This window comes from Apteryx rowi, unplaced genomic scaffold (genome assembly GCF_003343035.1).
Source record: "Apteryx rowi isolate R43461 unplaced genomic scaffold, aptRow1 scaffold_519, whole genome shotgun sequence".
NCBI lineage: Eukaryota > Metazoa > Chordata > Aves > Apterygiformes > Apterygidae > Apteryx > Apteryx rowi.
The window spans coordinates 286,234-306,034 of record NW_020450782.1 but is presented as its reverse complement, the minus strand read 5'-3'; the positions used below and the strand labels follow the sequence as shown (position 1 = coordinate 306,034).

General features: G+C 37.8%; 1 protein-coding gene across 1 annotated transcript in view; it reads right to left on the bottom strand.

The window, feature by feature from the left end:
• The window catches only part of MMP16 (matrix metallopeptidase 16), a 190,028-nt gene extending 170,639 nt beyond the window's left edge, over positions 1 to 19,389 (bottom strand). Inside the window, exon 1 of the mRNA XM_026080386.1 lies at positions 19,138 to 19,389. Coding sequence (XP_025936171.1) covers positions 19,138 to 19,269 — 132 coding nt within the window. The 5' untranslated portion in view covers positions 19,270 to 19,389. The remainder of the gene's footprint in view (positions 1 to 19,137) is intronic.
• Positions 19,390 to 19,801: the final 412 nt, after the last annotated feature.

Sequence of the window (19,801 nt, the reverse complement as noted above, 5' to 3'; positions counted from 1 at the left end):
TGATGATTGTCCTCTTTTCATATATTGCCAAAAGTAATACTACAGTGAACAAATATTTACAAAAAAAGTTACATATTAAGAAAAAACATAGTGATATCCACTAGACTGTAAAATAATCTCACAAAATTTGCAGTACACATCATAGCAAAAATACAGAGTACCAAGAACAATCCTTCTTTGACAGGATGAAGAACAAAATTCCCTATGTAAGTGTCTCCCAATTCAAAGATCTACATTGCCTCATTTGATATTTTACTGTGTTCTGACATTTTCTAAATAAAATAAAAGAAACAGCTCCAAATTATTTAAAGCTATCAAACAAGAAGCACTTCTGGAAAATTATCAGTCATTTTTATCAGCCACAGGCTTATCCTGCAAGCAATACTCCCCGGAATTACAGTTATCCCATAGTCTACAGTGCTCAAGCAATACCATTGATGTTAGTAAGAACTAATCCCCTGAGTGAAGAACACAAAGTAAAAGCAACATGAAACATCCTAGCTGGTGACAGAGGATTCCAAGGCTTCAGACATACTTCTATGGCACTTTAACTGAAAGCTTTGTAAGAGAAGTACTCCAGGTGAAACCACAGCCACACAGAGGTCAGTGTAAAACTCCCATTAATTTCAGTCACGACACAATTTCACCATAGGAATTTAATTTGTTGCTAGCCTTGCTGTATTTTCAATACCTTTTATTCTACTTAGAATAAAAAAGTAAAGTTAAAAAGGGAAGAGGAAGCAACACACATTATATAGTAATAACTATATTTACATAAAGAACAAGAGAGGTTCTGAAGAACTGCAATCCAATAACTCTGACTTCACTTTTAGGACAGAAATTGAAAATGCTTGTTATGGCCTTCCTTACAAAACCTTTAAAAATGTACCGCGCACAGACTGGTCATGGTAACTCTGACCAGTTATGGTAACTGTAATGAGTTATCATTAGAAAAACCTACACATGGCAAATTTGCTGTATGTATTATTGATATTTTACACAAGTGTGGCACAATTATTATTTTATTATCTTGATTTCAAATCATTTAATGCTGCACCACACAGTAGTTTCACCTACAGGGTCAGACATCAGAAAAACTCTCGGAGAGATTAAGAACTGGCTTAAGAAAAGAGAATGCAGGGTGCTGGCAAGAGGAAACACTTGACTTGTATAGTGGTAATAAGCACAATGGGTATCACTAGTTTGATTTTATTTACACTATTTATACTGAAGATGATATTTCACAGGGTATCAGAGGAGGCTAATTATATCAATGACAAGAAAACACACTGAGCTTTCTCCTTTCAAGGCTCTGTGCAGTTTGGCTTCTCCAAACACATCTCTCAAGAGCATGCTTTCCCAAATCCAGGCCAAAGTCCTCTGCTATAAAACAGGCTGAGCCTTATAAAGAGAAAGAAAGTAAATGTAACATTTTAAAATGTAAAGGAAAAAAGCAGAGGAAGGGTAATTTTTTCCCCATATAAGTACCATTCTAAATGTGGTCTAAAGGGCTAGCAACGCTAGGTCATTGCTATTACTGGAATTCAGAAGACTGCTAGTACATAACACAAGTTGATGGTCTCAGCTCAGTTCCCAAAAATACAGCTCAAATCAATTCTCAGTGTCATTCTTCTTGACAATCCAGGAAGTACCAAGCAGCGACTGTGCCTTCRAAAGCTCCTTTGACTTACTGGACTGTCAGCATAGGAGACCATGCACTGGTTGCCTCTTGTGCCTGAGTCATACCTCAGATAAATACTAGCATGCAACTGTCCACATCCTAGAACAAGGCAATAGCCTTAGATTGCATCTTAGGGAACATATTTTCCAGCAATATTTTGTCCATTGTGAGACTGTGCCTGGAGATATAGACCTGACTGTGAGGCAACACCATAGCATTTAACCATCCACAACCTGCAGCCTTAATGAAAGTTGTAGCTTGGTACTGCAACATGCAAAGTGCAAGGAAGCACTTCATGAGAGTCAATTGTGTAGGTCATGCTCACAATTGATATTAGTGTTTCTGCTTAAGTTGATTCTATACTCTCACCGACAGACACGAGTGTTGCCTTCTCCAGCTCAGGTCTGGTCAACCTGGGYATGGTGTTGGGTAACTTGCATTGCCCCTAACCTTTCAGAGACAACGCCAGGAAAAAGCATGTCCATCTACTTGATAGTCAGCACCTCCTCTTTCAGACCCAAACTTATGTTCAAGAAATGAATGATCATAAGAAAGCAGAGATTCTAAGGAAACACATCACGGAGCAAACAAACAAGATGCCGACTCTCAATCTAATTTACATTTACATGAGATGAAAGACAACAAAGAATAAGACCCCAGAAGAGAGGGCTCTCAAGCAGTTCTGGTCAGTTTACAGTATGCCAGACATAACTGAAATGGAAACAATGCAGCAGACAGCAAATAAATGATTTCAGGTCTTTGAAGACATATCTTCTAGATAATATTCAATCATGTACCTGACTGAGCCCTGACACAATTCACCAGCATGACCCTACTGCAGACGCACACTAAATAAAGCCCTGATACTCAAGTTTTCTAATCTGTTTAAGTTCTCCCTCTACCGCGAAAGTGTCTGGGGGTAACCTTACTCTGCCTAGAGGATGCAAGTACAAAGAATAATATACTGATACGCAAAACCCAACAAAATAATCATTTTTCAGTACAATCTCTGCCATCTATACTTGTTGAGAGAAACTGCAAAAAAACAGTGATAAGGACACAGACGTTCTGGACCTTGCCTCTTCACATCTCAAATGAGCAGTGAATCATTGAGAGAGACTAATCAGAACCAGTTCATTTAAGAACGCTCATGAAAAAGACTGGCCATGTCTAAATCAAATGTGCCTGAGACCATTCTCCAGCACTGAAAACTACTGGCACAATAGCTCACCCCCATGCTGTTAAACACACAGTGTAACAATATAGACATATGAGCTCAGTGCCTGGAGATGTTCTCTGACATTGTTTAATTTACTAACATAGACATAGTTACTATGTCTGTGACTGAATTTTACGCTTTTCCAAACATGATGTGTTCACCTGAAACTTAACTTGTTCAAGTTAACTTGTCATGAGCTTGATACAGTGCATCAAGCGAGCTGACAGGTGAAAGAGACAGAAGTCTCACATGATATGAAAATTATCCAAACCTATTTGGGCTACAGTCTATGCTTGAAATTTCTCAAAATAATTAAAGAATACACTATAGACAGATACCAGTTTGGTTAGGTCTGTACTGTAGCAATTTTAACTGTATTGGCACTTTTACATAGACTTCTCCAGAAAACCTGCAAAAACAGCTTTATTATTTTAATATATTATACACAAACACAGACCACTTTCAAAGATCTTCCAGTACTGTGTTCATTCAGCATAAATCCAGCTGGCGTAACTTGAAGGGAACTCAAGGGACACCTACCCTGTACAGACTCTGCTTCATCTTGTATAAGACAAGGTTTTTACTATCATCTGGGACGATGTTTCAAATACCTTTTTGTCTCCCAAATTGATGTGTTTAGGGCTTTCCATTCAAGCTGGACATAAGTTAAACTCATTCCACTGTCTTTAGAGGGACTACACCTGAGAATCTGGATCTAGCCCTATGAATACAAGCAAAGAGTAATGCCTGAAGGCATTGCCTCCTCTGTTTTTTCAGAAGAGAGCCACACCATCCACTGTGTGCATCCAACATAAGAGTGTTTCTGTTTAGTTCTTACTTTCAAATTCTTTACTTTCTGTCTCCTTTCTATCTAAGCAACATTCGCTGAATTGTAGGAAAGAAATATAATGGCTGATTTAAAATACCTCCCATTATAGACATACATGGTTAAAATAATGCTGAAATTCCTCTGTTTGCATTCTTGCAACAAGCAGAATCCCACACTATTGCCAGGACTTCTAAAGAAAGTTGTTCAACTCCTGACTCATGTATGAAATCAATCACTGTGGGAACTGTGAAGTTTAAACTTATATTGTTAAGCAGTCAACTGTCTCCCTCTCCAGATCAATATTCACTGAAAATATACCACTGGGATTTTTTTCATGAAGATATTATTTAGGTAGTCACCTACCTTGTTCTGTTTTCTCAAAGTAAAATAAAGTAAAATAAAGTAAAATAAAGTAAAATAAAGTAAAATAAAGTAAAATAAAATGCATCTTATTACATATGAAGTATGAAAGGAAGGAAGGAAGAAATTATATTATTTAAATACTTTGATTCGCATCAACACTTATTAACCTCCTTAGTTCATAAATGATTTCTAATGGATGGCTAAAAGTACATGTCACCACTGATACTGGTATTTAATATACTACTTTTGGATGTTTAATCTTGAACCTCTAAGACACTAGTCCTACTTCACTACAGCTCCATTTGTCTCTAACTGATGCTACAAAATATCAAGTTAGAGTAGAAAATCACAAACTTAGTTTAATAGCAGTTAAGTCTGTGCTTCCTTCTCCAATTAGAGATATCACAGATCCTGTAAAATGAAAAGCTAAATCTTTAGGGTTTGAACCTGTCCCTGTTGCTGCTGCAAACAATCAGTGTCTAAGTATTCGAATCAAACGTAGGCTTCTCTAACAGTCAGGCACATAGTGATGACCAAGGCCAGCAGGCTAGCCAGTGTTACACAGTTCAATGGCATTACACAAATTGCGTAATTATAGCCCTTTGAAAAACAGTGTTTGGCAGCAGTTAGAAGTACTTTGACCTTTGGAAGCAGCAAGTTTTAACAGTAACAAAAATAGCAGCAAATACAATTCTGAGGACAAACAAACCTGTAAAGGGGTATTGTGGCTAGAGTGTTAGCCAGATTTCATCTTAAATATTTGGTATGTTTCCTGAAGACTTTGCTTACTAGAGATAATAAAAATATTGTAAATCAGCATTCAGTCTCTTCTTTAACTGTGAAATTTTGGCCTTTGCTATTTCAGGGAAAAAAAATATCTTGAAAATGTGAACCCAAAATGCTCAAAAAAACAAAGACAACCAAAAATATCCTCAAAGTCTTTTTATGATTTTCAAACCAGTCTGGTTGATTCTACAGACCTTGCTCGTGATTGGCATCACTGAATTAAATGTTATTGAATCAGAGACTTTTATTATTGAAACTTTCACATGTGTTGTCTGAATATTGTAAGTGACAAAAAGCAATGCAGTGGAAAAGTCAACTGACGCAATATAGTCCACAGTTTTGGTCTTATGTAATAGCTATAGAATTCTTAAGGCAGACAGACTAACAAAAGAATAAACGTTACAGCCGGTAGCTATCAGTAAAGCTACCAGTCTTACTGAGTAAGGAACATTACAGTTAGACTGAGGGGATAGGACAAGGAGGGAATCTCTTCCATTACTACCAATGACAGAAGTTATGCTTTGTAGGTTCTTTCATTAAATGGTTAAATCCTGTTTCATGTTGACTTTTCTTTCCCCTCTACTATTCTTTCTGGAGGGTGGTTCCAGAACCCCACTTCTCTAGTGATTTTAAACTTTCTTCTAACTCCAAGACTCAGTTTACATAAACACCGTTTATTATCTCTATTTCTTCTTGTACCAGTTTTATCTTTATGTACAGATTTAGACTATGGATTTCCACACCAGAATTCATCAATATTCATTTTAGTTGTTCAATATATATACATATACTCTTCATTACTCAGTTAAAATGCCTGGCAATTCAGGATTTCTCAGAAAGCTTGGAGTAAAATCTTGGATAAAATTAAGTAAATGGTAAAATCTCACCAATTCCATGAAGTTAGAATCTCACCATACTTTTCCAATCAAGACCACTAGACAGATACTAGGATAATAACTAAATAAGTAAACAAATAACAGATATGTAAAACAAAACAGAAAAAATACGGGTGGTTTCCCTCTTTCTTCCTGTCTCTCAACTGTCTCTCCTTATCACTGACTGAAACACAGGTAGGATATGAGATCCAAAAAAGAAACCATGGAACAAAAACCAATATATACTCTCCTCTTCTACAGCAATCTTAAGGCTGTTGACTTCTTCCAACAACTCTGCGACTTTTGTTCCAAAGAAAAGAAAAATCAATTGTTATTTTATTTAAGTATTTTACCAAACATACTAAACAATTTTCAACTATATGTGTAGCTATTTTATCTCTAAAGACAAGTTAATACCTACAAAGCAAGGACATTTAAAGTTAAAAGTCCCATTCTATCTTTTCCTAGCTAGTATGCTAAAGCTAATAGGTATGATGAATTTCTCTACTGTATTAGAGCTGGAATATCAGGAAAGCTGCAGTTAATGTTGCTTAAAGCTCTCCTGTCCTCAGTCATGCTTAACTTTTTACAAAACATTGCAAAATACATTGTTCTAATATTTTCAAAATTTAGTTTCACATTAAGAATGATTTCCTCTGTTGCTGAAAATTTGGGAAGGAAAGCAATATTCAAAAAGACATAAAAAAAACTTTAAATATAACTGAATTTTTATTTTATTTTGAACTGAGAAAAACTAATCCAACTCTTTTGGTACATTCTGAGTTGGCATCAGCTCCTTAAAAGTATCTTGCACGTAGAGAAAAATTCTCTAATATCTCAATGGAAAAGGCATCTAAGCAATTAATCTATGAAGAACAATGACTCTATCTTTATCTGACTGCTAGGACAAAAAGTGAATTCTCTGGCAGCCAGAAAAAATGACGGGATTATTCACAAAGGAACTAAAATACTGTTTTTCCCTCTAAATGAGTCTGTCAGTATAAAACAATACAGTAGAGCTAAATATGATCAAGGAAGCTTTTCTAAAAGAAAAGATTGCAGATGTCTTACTATTCTTTCCCAAATGCAGAACTATAAATCGACAGTAGATCTATTATGTCAATTTCTACATGATAGTGGAAAACTCACTGAAATGGTATATCAGGTAGCATACACTATTTCAAATTTTTGACTTATAAATAAATAAGCAAACATATAAACATCAGCTGGCCAACAACCCTCTTCCTCTGACCCAGTTGAGTCCTGAAGACCTAAAGCAAGTAGTGCAAATAATATCACTGAAATTACATACTAGACTATGATCAGACCTAAATTCTAATATTAAACACAGAAATGTAAATTTCTGTTGAATTGATCCATATTTTCCTTTAGATAATAAAAGTGCTTGAAAACATATAGCTAATTATTCTTGAGGGCTCAAGGCTCTTACCCAGAGAAATGATTAAAATGTCATTCTCATTTTTATCTTCTTGTAGATTGTCTATTGGACAATAGACATATAGCAAGYTTATTCTTCTCAAACATATTTTCTAATTACTTTTTTATAAAAATGCTTAACTATCTGTTCTCTTCATCAAGGGCAACAAATTGATGTTTAGAGCTTCGTTTGTTTAGGAAGGAAAGGCAGCCTCTAAAATCATCTGAGTAAGGAATCAAAATAATAGTCAGAAGCATTAAGTTCTTACAGAGAATATTTCTGGCATATTTTATAAGTTAAGTAATATGTTTTACACTCATTTAAACAGGCTTAGGCCTGATTTCATTATGGCTGAAGGCAATAGTGCCTTAATGTCAATGGAGAAATGCTGCATTCTTTATATCCCTAGCTAAAGATTTAAAACATGAGAAATCCAAATAAGCAAAAAATATGTTAGTGTCTTGTGCTAAGGGAAACACATATTTAATAATGCGCGGGACATTACAGTGACAGGGCAACAATTGTACTACAATAAAAATGGAGTTCTGCTCTCAGCTTTGTTCAGAAATACAGGTGTCTAGTGTGATCTGAGATGATCTATGGTACCCAGAGGCTGGCAGGTATGTCACTGAACTTACAGGAGGCCCATGTTTTTCTGGAACATTATCTAGAGGTAAAGCAAGATAGTTCACAGGGCCTAAGAGAGCACGAGGTACCAGGGCAGGTGTTGCTGAATCCCACCATGGCAGAGGAAAGGGATTCAACTTCAAATTGCAACATCTGAATGCCAGCATTTACCTGTGGGAGTCCCACATGTGTAGGTGTCTCAGCACCCTCCACAGTCACTTAAAATCTGGATCAGGATTCAGCTACCTAAACATAAATGTCTAGTACTCTCTGAGATGACTTAGGGCACACCACCTGGCATCCAGTTTTTAACCTAAAAAGGTCTAGACCTGCCAGGGCCTCATGTTATTTCTGCCAGCCTTGTGCAGACGTCTCAGCCCTTGGGCCACTTTACATGGCACTAGATAGCTACACATAAGCAAACGAATGACAATCCTGGTCAGTATTAATAGCAGAGTCCATAAAAAGATTCAGGTCACTCTGATATAGACATTTACTGGTTGGTCAGCTGAATTACTCTCGCTGAGATTGTTATTAATATAAAGGGAATTACTCTCTCTGAGATTGTTATTAATATAAAGAGAACATATACCTACAGCACATTTGATCACCTAAATTTAAGTACTGTACTCTCAAACTTAATTCCATTCCTCATCTCGCCCAGAGAGCAATTCTGCAGCTTGCACACTGGCTGGGAAATATAATTCATCCAAATAATCCTGCACAAAGCTCATAAGGATGTATATCAGCAAACAAATTCACCCTTCCCACATAAAACATCTTGAGATCCTTGTCTGTCAAGTGTTACATAATTTGCAAAGCATGAACATTATGATAGCTCACATGTGCCAGTGTCATGAACATCTAAGTTTCTGCATTTTTGGTTGCTACTACTAACGATGTAATGTGCGAAACTCCAAAATAAGATTTTTTTTAACAGAGCGTAATATTTAGATATTCATAAAACTCCTACTAATATCCAATTTTACTCATTGGGTAGTAGCATTTAAATACCACAAGCATAACGCTTACAGAAAATCATCATAAACTAATCAAGCCCTCCCAAGACAGTGTCAGCTATCTATATATACCTGTATATATTTTAAATCTGGCAGTGTTATTCCATTTTACCAGCACTAAAAATTTCAAATGAAACAAAAATTTAAATGAGTTTTCATTTCTCTCTGCCCCTCCTTTCATTTTATAAAGTCAAAGAAATACATTGAATTGCATCAGTACATGCCATCTATGGTCATATACAGCTGCTATCACCTTGGACTGCAGAACAGGTATCCCTTTACATCAGAAATTGCCAAACCAGAGTCAACATCAAACTATTGTTTCCAGTAACCGAAGGAAAAGTCTATTGRAAAGGACTCTTCAAGTGTAGTTTTCCCTTCTGTACATTTACCATAGTTTTTTCAAGTCCAATTTTGAAAGTCCCACTGTGGACTTTTAAATCTTGGCTTGAAAAAACACCAGCAAATATACAGTAGTAAACAATCCTGCACTAGCAGAGAAATAGGCTCTACTACTTAGTAAGCCTTTCCCATCTCTATTATCTATGATTCTGTCATTCAATAATGACTGATGATTTTCCTTGACTTCAGACAATGATCTGTAGGAAGACAAGCTGAGGAAAAAAAAAAAAGGATGAAAATAAGATAAGAAAAAAAGAAGCAAGGAAAAGAACAGTAAAAAGAAGGAAAGTGGAAGGAAGGTCATAAGGTGAACTCAAGGTACAGGAACCCTGAAGGACAAGATTCAGTTTCCAACTCTATCATACTTATCATGTCAGCATAGCGAGCCTCTTACTTTCTCTGTGCCTCATTTCCCCACTACTAATTTTTTTTCACATCCAAGGCTACATAAGCAGTATGTATGACTATGTCTTAATGATAAAAACATTAATACCTGGAGCACTGAAAGGCCAATCTTCTATTGCATTTCATAAAAATCCACAAATATTCAATATTCAAATATGCTTGTGAAGCAATTCCCTTATTTAATAGCACATTTGTCTAAAAATAGATAAAACAGTCTTTAATTTTGCATTATGTAACATCTGCAGTCTGACCYGAATTCCATTACATTTGTTAAGATACTTACATTTATTTAAATACGCATTACATTTTAATAACTACGTTTTGAAGCAGACTATTTGTTTTCATACATGGGCAACACATACATAATCTTGCTCTTTCAGAATGAAAGTTTGAGAATGAGACATTATGTACGTTCAGTCATCTTATGACATTCCTCATGTAACCCTACTGACAACATTCTCTATCAAATTTTGGTACTAATCTTAAAATAAAACAAAAAACAAGAAAGAAAAAACAGGGTTTGGAGCATTGTTACAGACATGTTCGCCTTTTATGCTGTGGCAGTTGTCTTTTGAGCATACTCACTACTTGAATTATTACACAGATGACTAAACTGAAACTTTGTATTTATATTTTATGATATGCCACCACCAGTTTTTTATGAAAAAAGTAAAACTGTCCTGAGTTGAAAAAATGAAGAAGATGCACTCTTAGCTTTTTTTATATCACTTCTATTGTTCTTGACATGCCTTGGAAAAGGYAGCAAATGCTCTTTAGTTGTTCCAATTCACATCCATGGAAGCTAGATTAAAGACTGATAAACTACCTCGTCCAACATCAGTATGAGGAATCTTGACAGAACTGCTCACACAACCTAGACCTCCAGCCCCCCAGAACAGTGCCTCCATCACATACTTTCATTGCCTCCTTATTCCTACGTATGTGAAAATACATACAGCAATTAGAGAGATGATAAAGATCACTGATACAAAAGTAGACATTCCATGTAAGAGCAAGAAATGATGTAAGTATCAGAATCCAGCACTTCATAATCAGTAAGAAACTGAAAAATGTAACACAGTCCTGCTTTTTTGATATACATAGGAGGAGTAAGGAAAAAAGGTCTTGCTTGCCAAGACCAAAATCATGCTGTAGATTTAGCCATATAATACTATTACTGCTAGCAATAATAATAGATTTTATCAGGTGGAAGACAGATCATTTATTTTACTTGCAATTAAATACATTACTACCATTCTGTACAGCAGGTAAACCACTGCATGTAGACAAACACAATCTATCAGTTTCTGTGAGAAGACAGTGGCTGAAAGCCATTTGCTAGAAGAATGTCACACAACTAAACTCTAAGGTAAGAAAGAAAAATGACACGATCGTCACCTCCAGATCAGGATACTGTCCAAGAAAGAAGCAATTAAAATATCCATTGATATTTCATGGAAGTACATTCCCTCCTATTGAAAGAGATGCTTGTTTTTCTTGTTTGTTACCTTTTTTTTTTTTTAAGAAACTGACAATCTTCCCTCTGGCCTTCAACTGATAGTTTTCTGAAAAAAGGAAGTCTCCCCCTTGCCAACCTGTATTTCACACTAGTAAGTGGAAATGTGATTATATGTCAGCAAAAAGGACCAGTGAAGCAAAATAGCTGTTTCTCTACAAGAAGATGAGAGAGAGGGGAGAAAAAAAAAAAAAAAAAGACCAGGTTTTCTGAGGTTAGCATTTCTTTTCAAATTATCTATACAAATTTTGAAAATGGTTCAATGTTTCACAATGTTAAAAGGTAAAAAAGCATAACACCAAATTCATTTATCACAGTCAAGTATGTCATATGAGTGGGAAAGGCGGACAAAAATCCATACAGATCCATCTTACAGTAGCTACTTTGTCACCAAAAAGCACAGCCTGATGCAAAGAGTACTGGTGAGTTAATCCAATCAGGAGTTCAAAGTGGAGGGCATCAGCCCCACAGGGACTGTATGAAGGCAAAGTCATCTGCAGACCAAGAGGTAGCAGGAGAGGCACACACCTACTTCCTCCCTGGCCCTAGAGTGACAGAAGTCCATTTAAGATGCAGCTGTAAGGAAGCTGTTCCTATACCCCGCCCAAAGTACAGAGACTTCAATTATGAATAATCCATAACAGAATTGGCCCATTCTACATTGCCGTTCCACAAAAGGGTCAATCATGATACATAAAGAATTAAAAAAAATTAAGCAAAATATTTTTCATCCACAGTCACAAAACAATAGTCAAATCATATGCTTATGAATATGTTTTCATGCAGTGTAATAAAAGACTGCTATTKTTCTACAGAGAGAAAGCATCAAGTGACTTGAATATTCTACACAATTATTGTCACTCATTGCTTCAGCTGCACATCCCCTGTTGCAGCAATAATAATCCTTATATAGCTTTTTAACCCAGGTTTTGAAACCTCTTTCCAAATACTGGGTTCAGGCCTCAACATTTGAGATCAGACTGCCTAACACTAAGCACTGAAATCAACGGGATACAAGTTTCCTCACACCTTGAAGCCTTGATCTTGAAATTAAAAGGAGATTTTAAGCATGACAAAAACATCTGAACAAGCCCCTAAGTCAATTATGTGCTCTAATATCTCAAAAGGTATGTCAGGACCATTATGATTGCTGCTAAAGTGCAGATACTTCTTAGCTAGCATAAACCAGCTGTTAATAAGAAACATTGTACCAACATTTTCAGTTAATAAGTAAAACTATGGAAATATTTTTTTTCTATTTCTGTAGTTTCTGTCAATTTTAATTCATCACAGAAATAAGTTGTTACCACTTAATTGTTCTTACTGTACAGCAAAGATGCTTATAATGAATGATGATAAGCAGGAACATGAATGAACAGTTGCCAGGCAACCAATAAATAAAGGTTCCAAATAGCACRACCTCTCTTGAAAAGATAAAACTCTAATCATAATTATTTTTCAAATCCATTCCTGTGCCAAGTAAAATCATGTTTGCAGCACTAATCCTCATCTTCCTCATACAAAATGAAACTAAATCTATCATTTGACATATCACAGATAACAAATTAAACAGACTCAACCTGCCCTTCAGATTATGCTCAATGGTGAGGATTAAGGACAGTGAACAGGTTAGACAATTAACTGCAATCCTAAACAGAGAGGTGACAAGCATCAAGCAATTTTAATGGGGGCATTAAAAAAGTTATATTAAGGTTCTTCAAAAAGCATCAACACAAAGTCCTCCAGCTTTTAACTCCACAAAATAATCATATGCTAAAGTAAAAGGATGAGACAGACTTTGAAACACTGAGAACAGATGCAGTTTAAAATGTTTTAAAAAATCTATATAATACTGCATTGTATCTTTATAAACTCTTACAACTCAGTCCTGCCAAGTGCATAAGCAGAGCTGAGGTGCCTAGAGCAAGCACTGACCTTTTAGATGGATTCAAATAAAACTGACAAAGAGCAGCATAAATCTTAAGCCAGTTAAAGAAGATAGTATATGCACTCTGAAGAAACAATGAATGGTTATGTATGTGTTTTACATTATTCTACTGTAGGCTTCTGAATAATGGAAGCGGGGAGAGCTTGGGTGTTCAGGGTTTTTAGTAGGCTAATAAATTGTACATTTATTTTATCAAGATCTGGTGTTAGCAATATATATTTTGGCAGGTTTGTCATGCACTAACTAAGGTGATTAAATAAACCTCTTTACTTAACCATTTTATTTTTTTCCTTCAGTAGAATTGAGAACCACTAATGGCTGTGATGCTTAAACACTAACCAATTAAAAATTTGCAATCAGAAAATAAGATGAACTCCACTTATAAACAAATCTCTCTTGCAACTAAGGTCTAACATGCTATGTAGATTGTGAGCAAATCTCTTAAGAGCAAAGACCATCTCTTCAATCTGTATTCGAACAACATACAGGGAACAGGATCCATAAGCTTTCCCACAACATTAGTAACACAAAATAATTTCATATTTCACAGTAGGAAATTGATCTGCTGGAATTCTTGCAAACATGAATTATGGTTTGAATTATAGGAGAGAATGCAATACGCTACATAATAGTTTCAGCATATATTTCTTCATATCAATTGAAAGTCAGTTCACTGCATAGTAGGTATCCACCTTTTATAACAGAAGAGGAAAAAAGTGTTCCGCTGCCTATCAGCAAAAACTTTCTGATTAGTATTTTCCTTATGTAAATATATCTGTTCATCAGAAGCCTTTACAGTAGAGTTTCTTTTTATTTATATTTCCTCAGTAATCAAACAGGAAATATACCACATTCTATCTAGATTTTTACTGAATAATATTTCACCAACTGGCCACCTCCACCACCTGGTTCAAATAACCCCTCTCCATCCTTCTAGTAATTTTAATTTGAACTTCTTGCTCTAACAAAAAAGCAATTTATTCAGTAGATATACTTCATCCAAGAACAAGAGTGAGAACTTAAATAACTGAGAATAATGCACATTGATTGCATCTAAAAACAATACAAAAGTCCCTATAGATTCCTTTTAGGACACATGGCTTAATTTTGCATCTTTTTTTTTAATCAAAAACACCAAACACCTTAACTGCTTCTCCATATTTATTTTCAAGCTTGGATTTTAATAAGTTATTAAAATATTGTGTTGTGCTTGCAAACCTAATAACTAAACCTACTAGTTGAAAAAAGTGTAAAGGTGATAATACAAGAATTTTTCCCTAATGAATGTTTATTCTTTTTTAGTTACAAGCTGAATAATTAAACTTGTACATTTTTAAGCTTAGAAAGACCTAAAGCCTATGGAAGAAAAGGTTATGCATTACTATTCAGCAGGAGCTGGCAGCTAATTGTAAAGTTTATTACCAATGAAAACAATGGGGTTCTCAGCCACTTATTACCATGGAGAAAATTGACAGTATACCTCTGAAGTTTTGATTCCACTGTATTTTGTTCCACAATATGCAATTTAACTGTCACACATCTGAAAATGGGAGGAGAGAAAAGACTGTATTGTTTTAAAGAGGTGCTCACGCTAAAGTAAGATTCATTTTAAAATCTCCCCGAGGGAATCAAGACTATATATGTAGCATTAGAAGAAAGAATATAGAGCATAACCATCTGCTTTTGAAAAGAGACGATGAAGCATGCTTTGTCTCTAGTGTTTCCCACATCATGGATGCAGTTAAACCGGGTGTGAGCCTACAAACACTTCTTTGCTCAACAATCTTTACTCAGACACCCAGCTGGATACAGTTACTCATGGAAGTAAAAATATGCATTATTAGATCTGAGATGAATCTTATTCTACATTCTGCTGATATTGTCTTCTGACCAAGGGATTTTGCTTCAATGACCTTTTTTTCCCCTTAACAAGATGGTGATATTGTTTTTTCTTCATAATATTTAATATACATATTTAATATTTAAAAATAAGCAAAATATATACAATTCATTATTTAAATATATAAACTAATTAATAACATTAGAACAACAACTCACAGGATAATACCAGCTCAAACAGTGCAAAATTATTGGTTTTAGGAAAACATAAAAATAAATATATAATCTATACGAGTGATGCTTCTGAAAGACCATACATAGACATTCCCAATAAAACCCAAAGGAGTTATCCTTGAGTAACACAAGAAATTATTACTACAGTGAGGAAAAAAAGAAATGTAGTTGCCTCAGAATATCACCATCCTATATCAATTTTTGGTAACAAAAGATCTTGTGTCTGCTTGTTTCAATTTTACATTTTAAATATTCTTTTTAGTAACTATTATTCCATTCACTACTTCAAAGATGGACATTGATATGTCCCTATTCTGCCGTTAGTAGGCAATAATAGGAAAACTCTACACTGACAGACATTCTTCTGTTGGTGCAATTACTTATTGATATTACAGTTTTGGACCAATAATTTAGCACTGAGAATAGGGTGCCAACAGTGTAACCCTTAGTTTTTCTCATGATGTCAAAAACAGTTACGAAGTGCTCACCAAAATGCCACTGGTAGCCAGTAAGCTCTGAAAATTAATGCTAAAATCCTCCTGCAAGTAAGAGCATGTGAACCAAACTTCATCACAATTACTTAAACTATCAGTTTACAGCCATCTCTWGTGCAGCTTTATCACAGAGCTCTCATTGACTCAGTAAGTGTGGGCCCCCAGAGTCCAGTACTACCTGATCTGAATCATACTCAGCTATGTCTATTACAGAAAACACTGCATGAATGAAGAAATTTCAGAATTTACAACTCAGCTATCACTGGAAGCTTTAGGACCTCATCCATGCAGATGTTTGGCTAAAAGAAGTTTTACAGAAGGACAATAAAATTACAAAGAAAGAAGAATAGTAACGTTCGTAACGGCTTGTAAGCTTTGTGTTTTTCTTTGAAAAGACAGCATTTTATTTAATATCTTTGAACTACATATCTCTTAAGAATTTGTCTGGCTCACAGCCTAACAAACCTGCACTGAAACAAACAAACAAACAAACAAACAAGAAAGCCAACACTGTTACACAATTTTTGCTCATTGCCCAGGAATTTGGTTTAAAAGAGACAGAATTACAAGAGGAAATAAATGATCTCCAAATTTATAACATTCAACAAGTATTATCTATACATTATTCAGGGAGAAAAAAAATAAAAAATTCTGCTTTTTAACCATACTAAGCATTTGTTCAGTGACATTTCATTCAACTAAATGTATGCTGCTTCTTTCCTGAACCCTACTTTGCCTGTTTATTCCTATTGTCATGAGAAATAAATTTCTCATAAATTTTCACAATTTACTATCAAGTACAACTGTCCTATGCACCTGTGCTGACACACAGATTTGTACGGCACAATACATAAATGCTGTTGCCAAGTCCACTGCCTCAGATTTCCCATGTTTTTTAGCCTTTGCTGTTTCCAACAAAAGAGAGTTGAATTTTCAGTGCTATCCAAACAACGTAAACACAAGAATGGCTGTTCTGGGTCAAATCTCAGGTCTATCTAGCCCAAGACTCTGTCACTGACAGTGGTCAAAAGCAGCAGCCTAGGGAAAAGTCCCAATTAGGGCAACTCTTGAAGATAAAAGTAGTTTCCTGGAACACCCTTCTAACTCCCAGCAATTTGTGGCTCAAAGACTTAGATATGAAAAGAAACTGGGGGAGCCAGCATGTGACATACTGTTTCAGAAGGGCAGGGAGGAAGAACAGGAGATGGTATATTCAAGAGGAAAAAAATATGTACCCTCATCACACAGGCACCACTTCATTCTACCAACCAATGTTTCTTACTCCCAGTATTATCTTTTGCCCTCAAAATGTGCTGTTGTCCATATGGAAGAGGTGGCAAAAAACTACAGTGTTTCTCTTCTTTCCTCATAAAACCTCCTTCTGACTGGAGCTGGCCTCCTGTTCATATTCCACTTGACTAAACCAATCCTTTTCTCCTCCCACACTAGCTCCATCTGCCGCCCGTCTCTCCAGCAGAGCCAGATGCCAGCAAAGCAGACTACTGTGGGAGGAGAAAGTTCTGTTTCTGGAATTTCTTCCCTATACCCTGCAGGGGGCCAGCCTGCAAAGCCTGGAGAGGATACAGAGAGCAACTTCCTCTCTTTCACACTGCTTTCCTCTGCTCATCAATAAAAGAAGGCAGCTAAGGACATGAGTGAAGGAAGGATAAAAATTTCTGTGTGCGCTCTGAAATTTGTTACTTTAATATTTATATACTAAGTCTCACGATTAGAAACCAGACTCCAGCAAGCTATACACTGCATGAACGTGTTAGAAGACAGGAGTCTTCTGCCCCAAAGAGCTTACAATCAAACAGAAGGGGAGATATACATGTGTGATAAGGAAAGAACAAGAGTCTCTCAAGAGTAGAGGCCAGAGAAAAAAAAAGATGAAGGTTAATGATGAGGAGAGGAGACCTTAATGATGGGGTAAAACGGCCATACTTTCTGGAGAGATGCAAGTCACAGAGAGAACTGGGGGTGTGTGGTGTTATACCAAGGAGAGGATCGCATGTGGCGAGGGAAACTGTTGGTAGAAAGGGAGAGCCTAGAATCAAAGTGAACACAGGGAAAGAAAAGTGATTTTTTTATGTCTGAAGAGATTTTGCGTGAGGCAGAGGGAGAGGAAGCACAGGCAGGGGCTTGAGACAAAAAGGGAGACAGTCTAGGGACAGAGGAGTATCTGTGGGAGTAGCATTGCCATAGAAAGGAGCAAGAATGAGTGTCACTGAGTGAGAACAAGAGCTCACGAGGGGAAAGAAGCAAGTGTGACTATGTGTGAGACAGAGAAAAAGGCACAGACTTCATTTCTATCAGAGAAAGAGTTATGAGAACAGAAGACAAGAAAGAGAAGAAACAAGAGTCAGTGAGGGCGGTGTATAGGTGCAGCAGAAAGTTTGGAGTCAGGCTGACAGGACAGAAGGAAGTGTAGAAACAAAGACCTAACAGAAAAATGAAATTCTAACATGTATAGAAAGTTGAAAGAGCCTATATAAATTAAGAGAGACACTCAACAAGAAAGATGAAGGACTTGAACAGACAAGGAAAGAGACAGGGAAATGCAGAATACTGAAATCAGATTAAAGGAAATCACACTGAAACAGATGAAGGAAAAGGGCTTGCAGCAGAAAGAATGGAGTGACAGGAGGGGAAAAAGGGAGTGAAGAATACATGCAGAAGAGAGAAAGTCAGTAAAAGAACGTTGCTCAATGAAAGCCATTACGTAAAGCCCCAAACTGAAAAACTGGGAGTGTACCGAACAGTGACTAGAAATGAATGTTCACTGAATTCTTCTTGTAGCAGTAAATTCCTAGGGTTTGCCTTATCGAGGTAGTCCCATGTTCTGCCTCAGTTAGAAAAATTCTGTTTCCTGGTCCTCCGCACCCTCTAACTTTTGCACTGTAGTTGCACCTTTATGCCGTTTGTTTCACTATTTCTAGTAGCACCTCCTTCTGCTACGTTTAAACGGGGGGGAAAAAAGACCTTATTTTGTCCAATATTTTGCCACAAAGAAACGTGTCAAAGTCCCCAGCTTCCCCTCTCCTGGCCCTTCAACGCTCTTTCATTCATTCTTCCACCAAACAGGGGTGGGGGGACGACGGCAGCACGGCAGCATCCGAAGCGCGAGGCAGCGCGGAGGCCGGGGAGGGCTGGGGCGGGCCGGGGACCCCGCGGCGGCGGGCGGAGGGGCGGCGCGGGACGCGCCTCGCCGCTCGGCACCGCGCTTTGTGCCGCCGCCGCCGCCGGGATCTCCGCCCGAAACGCATCCATCAAGCCCCGGAGCCCGGCGAGGGCAGCGCTACCGGTGGCGCGAGGGGAAGCCGGCACAGACGGATGCGCTGGCTGCTGGAAGACATGGCTGGCTATTTAATTTTATTGTATTTCGGGGAATTACGGAGGGAAGGGGGGGAAGGAAGAGGAGGAAGCACACACACGCTCGCACACGCACACGGCTGAGCTTACCTCCACATTGAAATACTGCTCCGCTCTGCACACTGTAGCACATAAAATCCAAAGGAAGGTTTGCAAGAAAAACACCCTGGACTGAGACACGAAATCCAACCGGCTTCCAGTGCTGAATGCGAGTACGATCATAGTGAACTGTGCCTCAACGGATGGAAGATCTCTCTTTTTCTCTCTCTCTTTTCCTTAAACAAACACACAAACAAACCGGCCCCCTCCCCGTGTCGGTGAAGAGCCGGCAGCGCAGGTTCACCCACAGCAGGGGAGGAGGAGGAGGAGGAGGAGGAGGAGGAGGAGGAGGAGGAGGAGGAGGAACAGCCACTTCACAGCACCGCCGGCAGCAGCAGCGGGGTCAGCTCTCGCTCATCCTCACCGCCAGTCCCGTCAGGAGGGAATGTGGCGTCCGAGTGCAGCCGCAGCTCCTGCGCGGCTCCTCTCTGCCCAGCAGCGGCAGCCGCCTCTCCGCGGCGCCCTCCTTCTCCTCCTCCTCCTTCCCCTCCTCCTCCTCCTCTTCCCGCTGCCGCCGCCTCCTCCCCCTCCGCCTCCTCGCGGGGAAGGACGGCCTGGCCACCCGGCTGCTCCGCGCCGCGCCCGGCTTCCCTTCGCCTCGCCGCTCCGCGCCCCCCGCCGCTCCCCCCACTCCAGAATGTTCAGCCGAAATCTA